Here is an 18,493-nt window from a genome sequence, read left to right on the forward strand (position 1 = left end):
ACAAAACAAAACAAAAAAAACCAATGCTCTGCTGAATGTCCACGAAGGTGAACTGAGGTTAGAAGCCACAGAAAACTGCACAGCAAAGCGAGAGAATGAAAGCCATTTGGGGGAAAGCTCAAGGGTCGTGTAAATGCTCTTATCTTTGAAAAGTACATGCATTCAAGTATTTGTGGATTCTGAGCCAGAGGAGAGCAAAGGGGAGGGTGTTGTACATGTGTCTGACTATATGGGTGCGTACATGTGAGTTATGCATGTAGGTATCTGTGTGTGTGCATATGTGTGTACCCATGTGTTATGCATTCACGTGTGCATGTCTGTTCACATGTGTACATATATACTGAATTATGTATGCCAGTGTTTGTGCATATGAACGTGTGTATGTTCCCAAGTTATGTACAGAGGTGTCTATATGTGTGCTTGTGCATCTATATGCCTATGTATATACATGTGAGTTAGGTATGTAGTTGTCTGTGTATGTATGTATAAACACATGTGAGTTATGTATTCAGGTATCTGTATTTGTGAATGTGTCTGTGCATGTGTGTGTGTGCGTGTGAGTTATACATTTAAGTGTGTTATGTATTTCTATGTGTATGTATAGGCATGTATGCATACGTGTGCGCATGAACATGTCCATGTGGATTTAGAGAGGATTAAACTAGAGAGGAATGAGATAGAATTATGACAGGAAGCTGCTCCAACAGCAGTATAGAAAATCATGGAAGCATACAAGAACACTCTGGATATGTACTGCTGAAGGCCTCCAGGGTGGTTATAGCTTCCTGTGGTCATCGTGGAAGCTCAGAGGATTGACCACAGCATGGTGAGGAGAGGACTCAGGGCTGAAAGTGATCTGGAGAGCTGCAGATGGTTCTGTCTACCTCTGTATAGGAGTGCAAGGTTGACCAGGCCAGAGGGAATCCTCCAGAGAGCATACCAGGAGCCATTGAAGCCTGGCTCACACAGGCCAGAACCCACACTGGACCCTAGTTCCATCTCACCCTGAAGCTTCCTGGGTCGCACTGCCCATGCCAACACACAAGGGGACAGTGACACATCCCCAGAGAGGTGCCGCTCTTGAGAGATGCTGTGTAGCATGCCCTTGGTATACCCACATGCAGAAGGTGTATTTAAGAGGATGGTTTCAGCTGGGCTGACTACTAGACCAATCAGGATTTCACGAAGCCCACAGCCCTGACAAGGGAGAGGCTCGTTTATCAGAAAAGAGCAGAATCAGGTCTCTAGGCTAACAGTTGCTGGGTATGCTGGCTAGTTATTTATGTCAGTTTGAGACAGCTAGAATTGTAGGGAGTCTCATCTGAGAAAAATGCCTCCATCAGATCAAACCATAGGCGAGCCTGTAGGGCTGTGGGAGGTATAATCCCAGTGTTGGTGGTTTGGGGATCTATAAGAAAGCAGGCTAAGCCAGCCATGGAGAGCAAGATACTAAGCAGCACGGCCTCTGCATCGGCTCCTGCCTCCAGGTTCCTGCTCTGCTTTAGGTCTTGCCTTGACTTCCTTCAATAATGAACTATGATGTGGAAGTGTAAACCAAATGAATTTCCCCAATTTGCTTTAGGCCATGGTGTTTCATCACAGCAATAATAACCCATTCATTAATAACTTCATTCATTCACACACAGGGTCTTCTTGTACAGACCAGCCTGGCCTCCACCTGTTGATCTTCCCAACTCCCTCTCCTGAGTGCTTGCTTACAGGCATGTGCCAGCACACACAATCAATTGTATTCAGGAAATGAATCGAATGTACTCTACCTGAACAAACAATATATGTTTTCTAACATATTTCTAGTAGGCCAAGTTCAGTGTGGAATTCTCCAGTCCTTGGAGCTACACTCATTTGGGCAGAACATTCCGGAGTCATATGGTGTAAGACTTAAAGGTGAGAGTATAAGTTTAAACTGACATTTTGGGATGGGTCCTTGGGAAGAGCTTTGAAGGGGGATCCCTGAGCAGAAAGGGCAATCAGGAATCTCTATGGGCTGGGTTGGGTCACTCAAGTACCTTTGGCAAGGGTGATGTTCCTCAAGGCAATGGAGTGTTCCCAGTCCTTGAGACGCAGGTCCTCCGTCACTACGTTGAGCATGGCCAGCTCTTGCTTAAGTTGCATCTCCATGTCCATGTGCACCAGCCTCATGCGGCGTGTGTCCGCGCTGGCATTGCTCACCAGTACCTGCAGGTCCTGCAGCCGCGTGCTGTGCAGGGCCACGTCATAGGACAGGCTGTGGTTGAGGCCACGCAGTGCCCCGCCTACATCAGCCAGCTCCTCACTCAGGACGCCAACCCTGTGCGCCAGCCCGTCCAGCAGGCCCTTGTGCCGCTGCAGCAATAGCTGGCTGCGATTGCTCTCCACCTGCAGCTGGTAGAGTTCCAACTGCGCAGAGTCACTCTGCTGTCCTGTGCGGTCACGCAGCAGGGCCACCGCCTGCTCGGTCTGTGCCGCCTGTGCGTGTAGCCCCCACAGTGTACCCTCCAGCCGCTGCACCAAGCCTGCCAGGGCCAAGAGCGAGTCTGTCTGGTTCTGCAGCGCATCCTGAACCTTCCACACTTGTTCCGTCAGGTCCGTCTGCAGCGGAGCCTGCAGCAGCCGGAGCTGCATGTCCCGGAAGCTCTCATTCAGCTGGTTCACATTCCGAGTCAGTGCTTTCAAGTCATCGGGGGAACTTCGAGGCCTGGACACTGTAGAGGAGGTGAGAAATGAGAAGGAGTTGGGTAGGGAGATCCAGATAGCAACAGGCAAATCTATGGCATACAATAGGTGCTCAATTAAAAAGTGAATGAAAGGGAGGGGTGGCTGATCCTGAGTGCTTCAGTAGATCTCAGGCACTGGGCTAACAGTGGTCCCCAAACATATCTGCCACTATAATCATTTGCAGATATTGCTGACATCGGGTAGGATGTGAACTTAGGAACTTTAAAAGATTCCCAGTAACTCTAGGTTGGAGCCTAGTTTGGGCTCTGCTGCACAAATATACACACCGTGTGGTAGGTAATAGGAAATGGCAGGGTTTTTCTATTGGATAGATGTTGGATATGGACAGTTCTGTGGAACTCAACTGAAGATATTGATTATTCTCTCCAACGCTCAGGGAACGTCTTGGAAGAGGGGATGGAAAGAATGTCGCTTAAGGAGGAAGGGTTGGTATACAAGGATGTCTTCCAAGTATGGCAGCGCCTTTGTACTCAGGAATCGACAGAACCACACAAGACTGGCCTGCCAACATTGTGTCCTAGAGGAGAGAGGGCTTCATGAGGTCCCATCCTTCCTGAAGATCTAGTGACAGTTAATGGTTGCTGGAGAAGGAAGATGCTTTCTTCAATGATGTGGCCTCTGGCTAGCTGTCCAAGCTCCTCTAAATACTGCTCACCATGTTCCTGTAAGCAACTCTAATTAAACTTGGTTATACACACACACACACACACACACACTTAGAGAAGGAGTATATTGTCTTATGATCCCTTCCACCTCAGGAAGTGGGTACCAGCAAGTTCTCCTCATGCACCTACAGGAACTTAATAACCTAATTGCCAGTGACAACATTAAGAGATGCAACCTTTTGGAGGCATCATGTGGGTAGAATACACTATCACAAATACGATTATGACTTATACATGAAGCTCAAGGAAACTGTCCACCCTATCCCCATAGCAGGACGTACAAGAGGTGCCATCAGGCATTGTATCATCCGGGGCCTTGATGCTGGACTCCCAGCCTCCAGAACCATGAGCAAGAAATTTCTGTTGTTCATAAATTATCCAGTTTAAGGAGTTGCATTATAGTGGCTCAAACAGACTAAGCCAATCCCATTGGACCTCCTTTTACAGCTAGACCTGTACACAGCAAATCCTACCCCAGTGGAGTAGCCCAAAACTGGACTTTCCTCTATGCCTTCCCTGGAGTTGCTTAAAGCAATCCCATCAGGCAACAGGCAGAGCCAGGCTGATAGCTATGGTGCCGGTTTGTGGCTTCCTCTATTCAAGGTCCCACCTCATTCTACTATAGCAACAACACCCAAGGGGTGGGGCAGAGTGCAGTCAAATCTGTTCCTTCCCCTTCTCTGCCCCCTTTCACCCTTTTAGGTTCTCTATGTTCATCCCAGCAAAACGAGCCACTCCAGCCCCTTCCCAACATTTCCCGGTGGATAGCGGTCCTTTCCCTGGTTGTGAAGTATCCTAAGAGGAGAAATCTTCTTCACTAGATTCTAGCATCGCGGTGTCTCCTGGGAGCTTCTGCAAACAGGGTGCCGAGGTATCGAGGGACCGCTGCTCTGCTTTGTAGAGTCGGGAAAGGAAACCAGCAGCTATGGTGGGACTGGGGCAGGAAGGATGAGCTAATTCTGCTTTGGAAATCTTGAAAAACAGAGGACCAGGAACTTAGTACATAGCTTAGTCCAACAAGAAAGCAGGCATACAACTTCTCTTTGAGGACTCTGCATTGGGAAGTGATAGGAGACAGGAGGGGTATGGCGGGGCAGGCTTACATTCTGTATTATAGAGACACATTCACACTCCCTGTTGTCAAAAGGAAGCAACCCATACACGGATTACTAGCTCAGCATCCACGTACAGTTGGGAGTTTGTTTGTTCGGAGATACCTCCCCACCTCAGCCCAGACACCCTTGGAGAAATACAAAGTCAAAACCAGCAAAAGCTAACTCGACTCAGCATTTCTAGAAGTTCTTGATCCCACACAGTCACAGAGTGAGGGGGAGAGCACAAGGAATAAGGAGAGAGGCACAGACATCACGAGTGTCAGAAACGTGGCTGACACCTGAGCAGAGGGGCAAGCAGAGGGAGACACCCGAGCCCTAGAAGGATTGACCGGCTTTGCTCTGTTTTCTCCCTATAAGATCTGCTGACTGGAAAAGAGATGGAGTGAAGGTATCGAGGGTACATCAGTCCACTGTCTGCTCGGATTGCCAGCACTGTGAATAAAGAACAATGTGAAGATTCAGTTCCTGTCTCTGATTCTGAGCTCACAAGTATCACGAAGAGAATTCTGATTGCAGAAAGAGGAAAATGGGTGGTAAGGGTTCTTGGGTCACATGACCCGCAGCTGTACTCCCTCTGGGATGTCCCTGGAATCACACAGCACTTGTGGTGAACACAAGTCACTTTAGATAAGGTTCTGCGGTGTAGAACTGAGTGAAGCCTTGGATGCCTGCTTCAACTTTCCCCTTCGCTTTGACCACGAAAGTCACTCTGCCAAGTGCTCACTCAGCCTCTCCACTGTCAGTTAGTTATAAATATTGGAATATTTTGCATTCTGTTCATATTTGAATTGGCCATGCCAGAGTTTCTATCCATGGATTTTTTCCTTTGTTAGAATGTAGAACCCATGCATTTTCTGACAGGGTGGCCCTTTAAAATTTCAAAGAAATGCATCGTCCCTTTACTATATGGGTCTTTTCTGCTTAAAATCTCCACTTCCCTCATTCATTTTCTCAAGACCAGGCTTAGCCTCCAGACATTCTGGCTGCCTTCTGCACTTGTTCTAGCTTGTCAATCACACTTTGATTGACAACCTTAAATGACAAACTAGTTTAAACAAAAGTAAGGACAGATGGAGCCTAGCAGAAGGATCAGTTCCTTTATTTTGGTCATGAGACTTCCGGTGAGGTGGCCCAAGCCAGGCATGGTCAGTCCTCTCTGGGCTCTGCAGCCACTGAATGGATCCCCACAGTCTCTGGTGAAAGGGATGTTTCCCCATTCTACTGATGAAGAGGCCAAGGCCAGGAGGTAGAATGACCATTAATGACATGCCTCCTGACTCCTGTTCCTATGGCCCACACCGCTGTCGCCCTCTGGAAGGTGACTACAAAGTTGTCAATATAAAAGCAGCTTCCAGGGGAATGAAGCCATGAGCAGTCACAGCTAGGAGTCCACAGGACTGTGAACTGCAGGGATCACAGCAGGAGTGTGTCTGCATGCGCCCCCCCCACAGCCCCCCCACAGCCCCCTCCCCCACAGCCCCCCCCACAGCCCCCTCCCCCACACACACACATGGGGTGTGGCACTGAGACAGGGCAGGTGGAGAGCAGAGATCCCAACACTTCTCATCAGTACCTGCTGAGGACACCCCAGAGCTCGGGCAAACCTCAGTCCACCAGAGGAAGGAAGGCCACCCTGAGGTGTGAGCATTCATTGTGCTTCTAGTGTGTGATTGGGAGCAACAGGGAGAAAGAGTGCCAGCCCCTTGGTTGAAGTTGGAGGTGGTTTAAGGTCATATTTGCCCAGAGTCCAGGTAGTGAGCCAAGCAATTCTTTTTCCTCTCCCTCCTTCCCAGCCCTGAAGGCCACAGGCTCTGCCCATTGGACCCTTCTTTGGTACCTGGAGGCTCTAGGCCTTTCTCTTTGTCCAGAGAATGAAGCTAAACCTGTGTCCATATAGGAACAACAGACAATTGCCTTCTCCAATCCCAGGGAGTCCCTGGGAGTCCTTGATCCTTGCACAACCAATCAGAATACAGATCCAAATTAGAAAGAAACTTCTCCCCCAATCCACACCCTCCTTCAAGGTTCATCACCCCCCCCAAGCCACACCCTCCTTCAAGGCTCTTCCCCCCCCACACACACACACAAGCCACACCCTCCTTCAAGGCTCATACCCCCCAAGCCACACCCTCCTTCAAGGCTCTTTTCCCCCAAGCCACACCCTCCTTCAAGTCTCCTCCCACAGTCCACACCCTCCTTCAAGGCTCCTCCCACAGTCCACACCCTTCTTCAAGGCTCCTCCCACAGCCCACACCTCCTTTAAGGCTCCTCCCACAGTCCACACCCTCCTTCAAGGCTCCTCCCACAGTCCACACCCTCCTTCAAGGCTCCTCTCACAGCCCACACCCTCCATCAAAGCACTGTTTGCTTTGCTTTCCCAGCTCCATCCATTAGCATACTCAGGCTTTACAATGCCACTTCTGCAGAGTTCTCCATTTAATATTATAATTATAATTATTTCACAAGAATTTTGCCATCTTTCTTTTATTCTCTTATAATTCTGTTGACTGCAAAGAGTTTCTGGAGGGGACACACTATTATCCTAGCAAATAAAAGAAGACATTCAGACATTTTTTCCTTTTTTTTCTTTTCTTTTCTTTCTTGTTTTCTTTCTTTCTTTCCCTCTTTTTCACTTAAGATTTTTCATAACAATAAAGTCTCAGAAGTTGGATTAGTAGGCCAGAAGATATATAGATATTTTTATGACTTAAGAAAAATCCCATAACCAGATGTGGTGGCTCACAACAAACACAAAGGAGATTGAGGCAGGAGGATTGTCACGACTTTGAAGTCAGCCTAGGCTACATGATAAATTATAGGCCAGCCTGGGTTACAGACTGAGACCACCCTCCCCTCTGTCTCAAAAACCCAAACCAACCAAACAATAAAATCACAGTCAAGGACTCTCCCAAATTATGCTAATTCATACTCACAGCGTAGATGTTTAAGAGTGTTTCATTACATCCCTGCTTCCCTAGGCTCCACAGTTCCCTCATTGCTCATGTCACAGTTAGCACGTGGTACCTTGCTATCAGGATAAGTCTGTTACAGAAGCAGCCTTTTCTTATTTTTTTTTAAACTTTATTTATTTATTTATTAAAGATTTCTGCCTCTTCCCCGCCACCACCTCCCATTTCCCCCCCTCCCCCAATCAAGTCTTCCTCCCTCCTCAGCCCAAAGAGCAATCAGGTTTCCCTGCCCTGTGGGAGGTCCAAGGACCACCCACCTCCATCCAGGTCTATTAAGGTGAGCATCCAAACTACCTAGGCTCCCACAAAGCCATTATGTGCAATAGGATCAAAAACCCATTGCCATTGTTCTTCAGTTCTCAGTAGTCCTCATTGTCCGCTATGTTCAGCGAGTCCGGTTTTGTCCCATGCTTTTTCAGACCCCAGCCAGAACATGGGATGTACTCACTCATATTTGGTTTCTAGCCATAAATAAAGGACATTGAGACTATAATTCGTGATCCTAGAGAAGCTAAATAAGAAGGTGAACCCAAAGAAAAACATATAAGCATCCTCCAGAAGCAGCCTTTTCAAGGTGATGTGCTTATTCACTGGAATGGCCTCGCTAGTTTAGGTATGTAGACCAATCAAATCACTGTTTGTGGAGTCAAATATTTTCTGGGCCCCGACTCATGCTGGCCAAGCCTAGAGCAATGTCCTTCCTTTGGGACCATTTACGCACAGCGGAGTGAATTATCTCCTTCCAACAGTGTTCTCTGCTCATGACCCATCCCTTCCCCCCTTTAATTCCTTCCAGATGGTTGCTGTCCTCAACAGGGAACAATTCTTTCTTGAGTGTGACTCTCTTAATTCGTGTTTATGCAAACAGCTCATTTATCTCCCTCCCTGGCTTACCTCTTTTTAATGTGTTTTAATGATTTCTTCAACTTCTATGCTTTCACAAGTGGGAAAGTAAACCATAAACTAAAGACAATAACCCACATCTCCTGCATCCTCAATGCGTGCCAAACACTCTTCTGCGTGTCTTCCATGCTAATACAAAGAATCTCAAAATCTCAAATACCATTAGCATCCTCGTGTTCCAAATGGGGAAACTGAGGCAAGCAGAGGGTAAGTCATGCACAAGATCACAGGACCAGGAGGCAGGGGAGAATGGCTGGACTCTGGAATTGTGGCTCCAGGGTCCCCAGGGTCCCCAGTATGAACGTCTTTGCTCCCCGATGAAGGATTGAACCTGGAGAACAAACTGTGGCAGACACACTTAGATGCTGAATAAATATGGAAGATAGTGAGCTCCTTAGCATAAAACTCAGGCTGGAGCTGGGGTTCTCAGTAGGAATCACATGGCCATTTAACTCCAGAATCTGACTTGTTATTCATTGCTGGGCCCTACTTGATGAATTAGTGCATATTTTGTTACAATATATAGCCAGTGTATGCACGGATGCCTGCCTCAGGCTGCAGGAGGATCAGGGTCTTGAATAAGCCTGTTTCTCCTAACTTCCACTGCCCCACCTGGCCTTCCATCTACACTCAGTTCTGAGTCAGCTCCCTGGCCACAGTTGTCCCGTTCACGAATAAAACCATCATCTTCAGGCTCAGTCAGGGTGTTCCAGATGTGACCCGTCTAGATTGCTATTCTCCAGCATAGCAAGAGTGCACTAACTACAGTGAAGCCCATGTGTGTGGCAGGCAGGAAGGCTCTCCGGGCCATTGGATGTTTAGGGACATGAACATTGGGCATTGGTGCTAAACCCAGCCTCTGTGTGTGTGTGTGTGTGTGTGTGTGTGTGTGTGTGTGTGAGAGAGAGAGAGAGAGAGAGAGAGAGAGAGAGAGAGAGAGAATGTTCATCAGATGCATGTGTGTGTGTAGGTCAGAGGTCAGTTTCAGGTGTTGTTCCTCCAGCTATTCGACTTGTTTTTTGAGACAGGGTCTCTCACTGGGACTTGGATCTTGCCAATTTGGTTGGGCGGATGGCCAGTGAGCCCCAGGAATCCTCCTGTCTCCACTTTCCCAGCACTGGGATTACAAATGGAGGTCAACATGCCCCAATTTTTATGTGGTTGTTGGGGATTGAACTCGGGTCTTCATGTTTATAAGCCAAGCACTTTACCCGCAGAGCCAACCCTTCAGCCCTGTCCCGTATTTTATATAGGGCCATACATCTATCATGCTGCTTTATCTCAACCCACCTTTCCCTGGGAGGTGCCGAGGACAAAACCCATACTCTTATTCTTCTGAGATGCAATGCCAAGAGATTGAAGCACAAAGCAAGAGGGAACTTGGGCCATCTGCCCCTTACTGGTTCTCTCCTATGAATCTGTTATGAGGGTAGCCAGCCCCTTGCCAAATCCAGACAGGAGGAAAGGGAATGGCCGCTATCCCCATCTACCGTGTGTCAAACAGTCCTGCTCTATTGCCCTTCCCAGAAAGCTTGGGGAGTAGGAATGGCCACGCCCCTTTTCAGGTGAAGCAGATCCTAGAGGTAACAAGGTGTGTAGAGGTAACAAGGTGGCTGCTGGGCAGGGAAGGCCCCAGAGCCATAGCCGTCCTCCAGCTCACAAAAATGCATGGGACATTCACTCTCTTTTTATCTAGAATTGGCCCGGAGGGAGTTCCCAAGTGTCCTTCAATGTCCCCGCGGTCCTTCCACTCTTGAAGACAGACAGTGCCATTGTTCACAGCTGGGAAAATCTAAAAATGAACCTTCCAGTTACTAGCTCAAGGTCACCCTGCTAATAGGAGTAGGGTGTAAGCCTACATGCCTCCCAAGGATCCAGCACAACCCTGCCTTATCATCAGGCCAGTGACCTAGAAGACAGGCAGGCAGGCAGGCAGATATCAGAAGTCACAGAACATTCTTTTCAAGGCAGCGTGTGGGGGAGGATGAGGCTGGTAATGGCCATGCCAGCATGTCCAAGGAAGTATGGAGGAATGAGAGGCAGGCTCTTTAGATGAGCTATGGCACTGGGTCATGTTACCTGAGGTCATGGTGAATAATTTGAGTGAAGAAAAAAAATCATTTATAAGCAGAGGTCATGGGCAGGGTCACGTACTTGCTATGCAAGCATGAGGACCTGGGTTCAATGCCTGAGTAAGAACATCATCTGAGCATGGTGGCATGAGTTTGCAGACCTGGCGCTGGTGAGATGGAGACAGATGGACCCTGGGCTCGCTGACAGTTTATCTCCAGGCAATTTCAGTTCATTTGAGGCCAATGAGAGACCTTGACTCCAAAAACAAGCTGGAGAGCTCCCAAGGGTGCTATAGGAAATCCTACAGCCAGTAGTAACCCGCCCACTGGGGTGTGGCCTCTTATACTATTTACGCCAATACAGAGCATGCGTCTGGCCTCTTTTCTGGCTGCGGGATACAGTATCTGTTCTCCATTCCAGCAGAGGATTCTGATTTGTGAGTCCACCCCTAAATAAATGTCTGTTTTTCTCAATTCTGAGCTAGTGTGGAATTTCTTTTAGGCATCCTTCATCACAAGGGATTCCACCCCATGGCTGGCGTTTGACCTCCACCTGTGCCCTTGTACATGGGCACGCACACCCATAACTCACGCATGTGGTACATGCATACCCATACTTACGCATGTACATGCATACCCATACTTGAACATATGTGCACTCACCCATACTCGCACATGTACATGCACATCCATACTGCAAATGTGCACACACACCCATACTCACACATGTGCATGCAGACCCACACATGTACACAAAAGTAGAGCCCAATATTCTTTCAGCACTTTCAATGCGGAGTCTATATCACGGAGCTGTGACATGGATCGTTTTTCCAGCTTTCCTAGTGTCTCCTGACCCCAAGATACAGGACAGAACCAGAAGCAACCTCCCTTTGTGTGTGGCCTGTGCAAACACATAGGGCCCAGGCTTTGCATTCAGTCCTGCCAAGACCTCTTTCTGCAACTGGACACTTTTCAACTTTGCTTTCCCAGTGAAATACCATGGGACAAGAGATATGGGGCTCATGCAAGGCCACTGCGTCACATCATTCTCCTCAGCACCAGGATGCAGTTGCATCTTCTCACCTCCACCTATCACCTCCTCTTTGTCCGTGATGGGAATGGTCAGGGTGGCTCGGGGACTTGTGATGGGTGCTGCAACGGGCCCAGGTAATTACGAAGGCTTGCATGGCCTAGTGTGGCCCAAGGAAACATAGCAATGAACCAAATAAAAATTCCTGACAGCTTTTCCCCATTTTCAGGACAAAAAGCCTTCATTTTTGCTGTTTGTTTGGCCTTCAAATAATGCAGGAGGGTCTGATCCAAACTCACCACTGTCACTCTGGAGTTCTGACAAAACTAGTCCTGGGGCCAGGGGACGTCGTGGAAGCCAGCCCCACTGCCAAGTGAAAGACCACAGACTGGGAAGCTCACACTGGAGGTTGGAAGTCTGAATTCAAGGTGCTGCCGATGCTGGGTTTCTCCGAAGGCCTCTCACTGGGTGTGCAGGACATTCACATACCTGCTTTCTGCTATGTCCTTAGAAGACCATGGATCGTGACCCACCCTTATGACCCCATTCCTCCTAAAGTCCCCCCTTTAAATCTCATCTCCAATTTTATTCCTACTGGGCATGGGGCACAATTTCAATTCAGTCCCCTAAAGGGTCCTAGACTATGCCCAGTGAGCTGGAGACACACAGGCATGGAGCATGGGTTTCTTCTGCCTTCTCTTTCCTACCAGCAGATGGAACCCACCCTCGTAAGATGGCAGACAGTGAGACGTGGTGAGATCATGGCAGATTCTTAATAAGACTGTGGAAACGTGCTCCGAGTCTATAATGTAAGTATATAATTAGTATAACGAATAGGAAGTAACTGGCTATTGTTGTTTTAAATTGTGTGTATGTATGGGTTCTGTGTGTGTGTATGTACAAGTAAATTCAGGTACCTATAGAGATCAGAAGAAAGTGCTGGACCTTAGAGCTGGAGTTAGGGTAGGGAAGGAGATGAGGAGAGCTAGGATGCTAGCTAGCATGGACTCAGAAATGTGTGACAGGTACTTACGGTATCAGGGGCTTTGGCATGCCAATAGGTGTCACAGAGAGCCATTTGTTCCTTCTGCTGATGATAAAGGAACTGGCTCCTTTTGATAGAAAGGAACTGACTTTACAAGTTCCTGAGGAATTATGGATTTTGTCTAACCATCAGAATTTGGGGAAATGGAGTTTCCTTGGGACCTGATAGTTCTGGGCTGCCAATGTAGGCGTTAGGGAACAAACTAGGATCCTCTAGGAGCAGCGTGTGCTCTTGACTGCTGAGCCACCTCTCCAGCCTCTTGGATGGTTGCTTGTTTTGTTTTGCTTTTTGTTTTGTTTGTTTGTGTTTTGTTTTTTGAGACAGGGTTTCTCTGTGTAACAGTCCTAGCTGTCCTGGAACTAGCTCTTATAGACCAGGCTGGCCTTGAACTCACAGAGATCCACCTGCCTCTGCCTCCTGAGTGCTGGGACTAAGGGTGTGTGCCACCACCGCCCTATTCTGTTTTTTGTTTTTAAGAATAAAAAAAATGTCTACACCATTTGACCTACTAATCCAACTTCTGGGAACTTACTGTCAGGAAAATTTTCAAAAGACGAGGAAAGGTTTCTATGTTTATTTACCAAGCTAAAACAGGGGAATCACCGGGAAAAGATTGGGTCAGTTACAATGTGTCCTTGTGTTATTGCAAAATATGCCTTTGTTCTTCACCCCCTTCCTGACTAAGGACTGATAACCACTTCAGATCTGCACAATATACCAGAAGTGTCTCCTGATACGATAATGAAGTGAATGATGGTTGGCCACCAGGGGCTTCAGGAATGGTATCTGGACACAAGAAAAAGGCAAGAAACAATTTGGGATAGTTGGGATTTTTTGGTCCCAGCGCACATACACACACACACACACACACACACACACACACACCAACCTTTAGGAAGGAAGAAGTGCTGAAGGTTGAGTGGCTACCACTGGTCAGTGCTATAATCAATCATGTCGATAAAAGGAACCTTCCAAATCTGGAAAGACTGAGTTTGCAGGGTTACCAAATAGCTAGAAGATGACATGGCAAAGAACTCGGATGCCCTTGGCACCCGCATTGGGCGGCTCACAACTGTCACATCCAAAGAAAGCTGCCTGCTGTGCCCCAGGCACATCTTGGTCTCCATCTTCGGTCATATCCTTTATGACATCAATCATTAAGCATAGTTGCTTCCTTGGATTTTCTAGGAAATGAACGAATCCCAAAGGCAGGTTTCTGGAAACCCTGGTTTGTAGCTCATCAATCAGAAGCACAGGCAAAACAAAGCTGGGCCCGAGTCGGGCAGTGGAGGTGGTACACCCTGGAGACCGAGTCCTCAGCCTGTGCGCACTGGCACTGTCTTCGGGGAGAGAGTCAGAAGTAACTTTGAAGACATGCAACTGGTATCCTGGCAGGACCTCTTGCTTGCTTGGTGTGGGGAGGAAGACTCGCTGACATGGTGTGCCGTTGTCTCCTCTGATTGTTGACTGAGAACCAGAGAAGAAAGTTTGCTTTTTTTTTTTTCCCCTCGGGGTTCCCTTGGAGGAATCTTTTCAGTCATTAAAATTATAAATGACCAGGACAAAGATGGTAAAATTCTCATGAGATCATTATGCTAATATTAGGTGGGACAGCACCTCAGAAATGACATTGTAAAACCTAGATATGGAAAAGGGTGGATCTGAGGCAGAAGTAAAACAAAACACTGTCTTGCTGTAGGGTGTGGGCTTAGGGAGGAACTTTTTCCCTTAATTTGGATTTGTGGTCAAACTAGTTGTGCAATGATGAAGGATCCACTCAGCCCCTCAGGGAAGCTGACTGCCCATTGTTCCTGCATGAACACACTCTCAGCACCATGGCCTGTTCAGAGAGAAGGACTCGGAGCTGGAAGGTTCTGAGGAGAGCTGGACAGGCAGGGCCTGAGACTTCCAGACTTCCAGGGGCCTGCCTGGGACCAGCTGGCTGTGGATGGAGAACAAGGAGCTTCTTATCTCGCTACCTGGTCTGTGGGCAAATGTGGCCTTAGACCACCTGCAGCTTCAACCAAGGGACTGACACTCTTTCTCCCGGTTGCTCCCAATCACACACCAGAAGCAAAATGAATGTTCACACCTCAGGGTGGCCTTCCTTCCTCTGATGGACTGCGGTTTGCCCGAGCTCTGGAGTGTCCTCAGCAGTGTTGGGATCTCTGCTCTCCACCTGCCCTGTCTCAGTGCCACACCCAGTGTGGGGGGGAGGGGGCTGTGGGGGGGGCGCATGCAGACACACTGTCCTGCTGTGATCCCTGCAGTTCACAGTCCTGTGGACTCCTAGCTGTGACTGTGCATGGGTTCATTCTCCTGGAAGCTGCTTTTATATTGACATCTCTGTAGTCACCTTCCAGAGGGCGACAGTGGTGTGGGCCATGGGAACAGGAGTCAGGAGGCATGCCATTAATGGCATTCCACCTCCTGGCCTTGGTCTCTTCATCAGTAGAATGGGGAAACGTCCCATTCACCAGAGACTGTGGGGATCCATTCAGTGGCTGCAGAGCCCAGAGGGGGCTGACCATACTGGCTTGGGCCACCTCACCGGAAGTCTCATGACTAGAGTGAGGGACAACCCTTCCACCACACTCTGATCCACTTGTCTTCATCTTGGAAAGTCCCCCTTGTTCTGCCCATCATCCACAGATAGGTTCTGTCCTTGGCACATTGCTGGTACACAGGCTAGATAGGATGCCAGGTCTGAACTTCAAAGCAGGCCAGTATCACCAATGTGTTTGTTATTATCCCTGGAGGCCAGGCTGGATACATTGTGTATACTGTGTCCTGGAAGAAGGGTTGCCTCATCCTGATCCAAGCACACAGTGTCTCTAATCTTTTCTGCTGATTACTGTGAAAATGAGATCCAAGGCGAATTATAAACCAAAAGCCTCCTAACGATGAGATTAGCCCTGGCTTCCCGTTTTGGAGGCTAAACTGTCTGAAATCATGGCCAGCCATTCAACACAGAGAGAGAGAGAGAGAGAGAGAGAGAGAGAGAGAGAGAGAGAGAGAGGGAGGGAGGGAGGGAGGGAGGGAGGGAGGGAGGGAGGGAGGGAGGGAGGGAGGGAGGGAGAGAGAGAGAGAGAGAGAGAGAGAGAGAGAGAGAGAGAGGAGAGAGCTTTCACGAGGCACATGTACCTGATAAGAAAACAATTTATTCTGTCCAAGTGCGGGTCAAGATGCTGAGACCAGCACAATGCTTGACACAGAGCCTTGAGCTTCGTCGGCGATGAGTAAACAGTTGTCAAAAGTGTTACTGAATGATTGAAAATGCAGAGTGTCATGAAACACAAGCGTCCTCAGCTCTTCCTAGAAAAAGATGGGCTTGGACTGACTGTTTTGGCAAGTTTTGAGCTGTGCCTCCAGTCATCGGCCAGCCTTTTCCTCCAACTGTGTCTGCAGCACCCAAGTCCCCGAAAGTGCCACCTGCTGTACCACAACCCAGCCATCCTCTCCATCTCTAGTGTTCTGCCTCCAGTGCATCTGGCATCTTAGAAACATGGGGAATGGTTTGAGAATTATACTTTCACACCCTTGACCCCTGGGAGATCCTGCTGGATGGAGGCAGGAGCCAGATGATAAGGCTTTCTTGGAACAGGCAGCTGGAGGCTCATGTGACGGGCTCCTTAGATAGCAGAAAGGGGTGGAGTTCCAGTGGAGACCAATCAGAGCCACATGCTTCCTCTGTTTCCTGGTTTATTCTCCCATCTCCCACCACATCTTACACACAGCAATGAGGCCAGCACCTCGTACTCTTGTTCCACAAAAATCCCAGGTCAAAACAAGAAGCGTGCCTTCCTCCACGCTGCCAACGGTCATCTCAAACCCTGTCCTCCTTTGTGCTTTTAGCTCCTTCACTTCTTGGCTTCCTACTGTCTTGAGAAGCCATATACAAGTTTGGATTTAGGTTGTAGGCTCACTCATGTTTTAAGTCATCTGATCCATGAATGTGAGGTTCCTACCCACTGTGTGAGTCTGGCTAGGAAAATCTGGGGTACACATGAGAGACAGGTACCAATTCCCATGTTCATGACATCAGACAGACTGACCCAGGATATTCAGAAGGCTCTACAGCAGTGGTTCTCAACCTGTGGGTCGCAACCCTTGGGATGGAACAACCCTTTCTCAGGGGTTGCCCAAGACGATCAGAAAGTATATATATATATATATATATATATATCACAAACAAAAAAAAGAAAGCACAGATATTTACATTACAATTTGTAACCGTAGCAAAATTACAGAATAATATTATGGTTGGGGTCACCACAACATAAGGAACTGTATTAAAGGGTCACAGAGTTAGGAAGGCTGAGAAACACCGCTCTACAAAGCCTTTCTGGGTCTTTTGACGCCTGGTGGCCTGGTATTCCCAGAGCCGAACGCATCTGCCAGTCATTTGCCACCCCTGGGCTTGCACTTGAGGGATCCGACCATGGCCGTTCAGAAACTCACGACTCCTCCAAGCGGGCGCCGCAGCGTGAATGTACGTCACACGCTGACCTTACTTCAGCATGGTGAAGAGTTAATTAGTTAATTTAGTGGCACACGATTGTACCACAATTAAAAAAATAAATCTCCCGTGGAGAACCTTCTTTGTAAGGCAATGCACGCAACTGGTAATGGTTGTAGCAGTTTCAAGAAAGTCACTCTCAATGACTGGCTAACGGAGTACTTACGACAGATATACAGAACTAAAAATGTCTCCAAGCAACTTTAAACCCTGTGTTCAGACACACGGAAAGCAGGGTCCCACCTAGAGAAAAGTGACAAGCTCACTGACCTTCCCAGGTATCTCAGCATTTCATTCAAGCAAAGGTTTCCAGCTGACTTGTGACAATGAAAAGGTCCCACCCACGGTGACGTCACACACAGAGACATGCGTGTGGAGTGCTCTCATTGAGTCCTGCACTGAATTTTCTTTCTTATTTAAGGCGTTCGGGATGGAAACAAGCCTGACAGGCTCATGTACTCCTCGGCCCCTTTCCATAAATGGAGCACCCACTCGTCATAAAAACAGCTACTCCCTTCTGGCATTTTATTTCATCACTGAGTTAGCAAAGTGATCATCTACACATCTTAAAAACAATCCCATGGCTTAAGCTGTATTAAGAAGTTGTGACGTCATTTTATTATTTTACGTTGTACTCATTTCCCCTCCTTAAAATTTATTCTTTGAGAATTTCAAACAGTATTTTTATTGTATCTTTCCCATTCCCCTACTTTTCCCAGATCCCCCCTCCCCTACTACCCATTCAACTTCATGTCTTTCTCTCTCCTAAAAGAAAAAAATAAAAGGAAAAAAAAAACCCACCAGAAAACACGAAGTCCAGTTTGTGCCAGCCATCTATTCCTGACCATAGGGTCTGCCCTGGGGAGCGGTTGCTCCACCCAGGATCTCTCTACTGAAGAAAATTGATTTCCCCTTTCCAAGCAGTTCTCATTTGTGAAGTTTCTCAACTAGGGGTGGGACTTTGTGCCCACGTCTCCTCATGCTGTGATTTCTGTCTGCTTTGACATGCAGGCTCTGTGTGAGCTGCCACCATCTCTGTGAGTTTATATGTGCACCTGGAAAACCACCTCTGGCTCTCACAGTCTATCCCCCTCCTCTTCTGTGGAGCTCCCTGAGCCTGGAGGGAGCCTTTGGCCTGAGCACTCCGAAGTCTCTTGCTTTCTGCACATTTGTGGGTGTCTGCATTCATCACCACCTACTGCAAGAAGCAGCTTCTCTGATGAGGGTTAAATCTGTGTATTTTCCTCGACAGCTGAATAATATTCTGTTGTGTAGAAGTACTCTATCTTCACTATCCACTTCAGCTGATGGACATCTAGTTTGTTTCCAATTTCTGCTATTATGAAAAGAGCAGCAAAGAACAGGGATGAGTAAGTGTCTCTGTAGCAGGAGGTAGAGTCCTTGGGGTATATGCCGGAGTGGTAGAGCTGGACCTTGTG

General features: G+C 48.0%; 1 protein-coding gene across 1 annotated transcript in view; it reads right to left on the bottom strand.

The window, feature by feature from the left end:
• Scara5 (scavenger receptor class A member 5) overlaps positions 1 to 18,493 on the bottom strand; it is a 91,869-nt gene that overhangs the window by 31,767 nt on the left and 41,609 nt on the right. Inside the window, exon 4 of the mRNA XM_057786796.1 lies at positions 2,028 to 2,702. Coding sequence (XP_057642779.1) covers positions 2,028 to 2,702 — 675 coding nt within the window. The remainder of the gene's footprint in view (positions 1 to 2,027; positions 2,703 to 18,493) is intronic.

This window comes from Chionomys nivalis, chromosome 12 (genome assembly GCF_950005125.1).
Source record: "Chionomys nivalis chromosome 12, mChiNiv1.1, whole genome shotgun sequence".
Classification (NCBI taxonomy): domain Eukaryota; kingdom Metazoa; phylum Chordata; class Mammalia; order Rodentia; family Cricetidae; genus Chionomys; species Chionomys nivalis.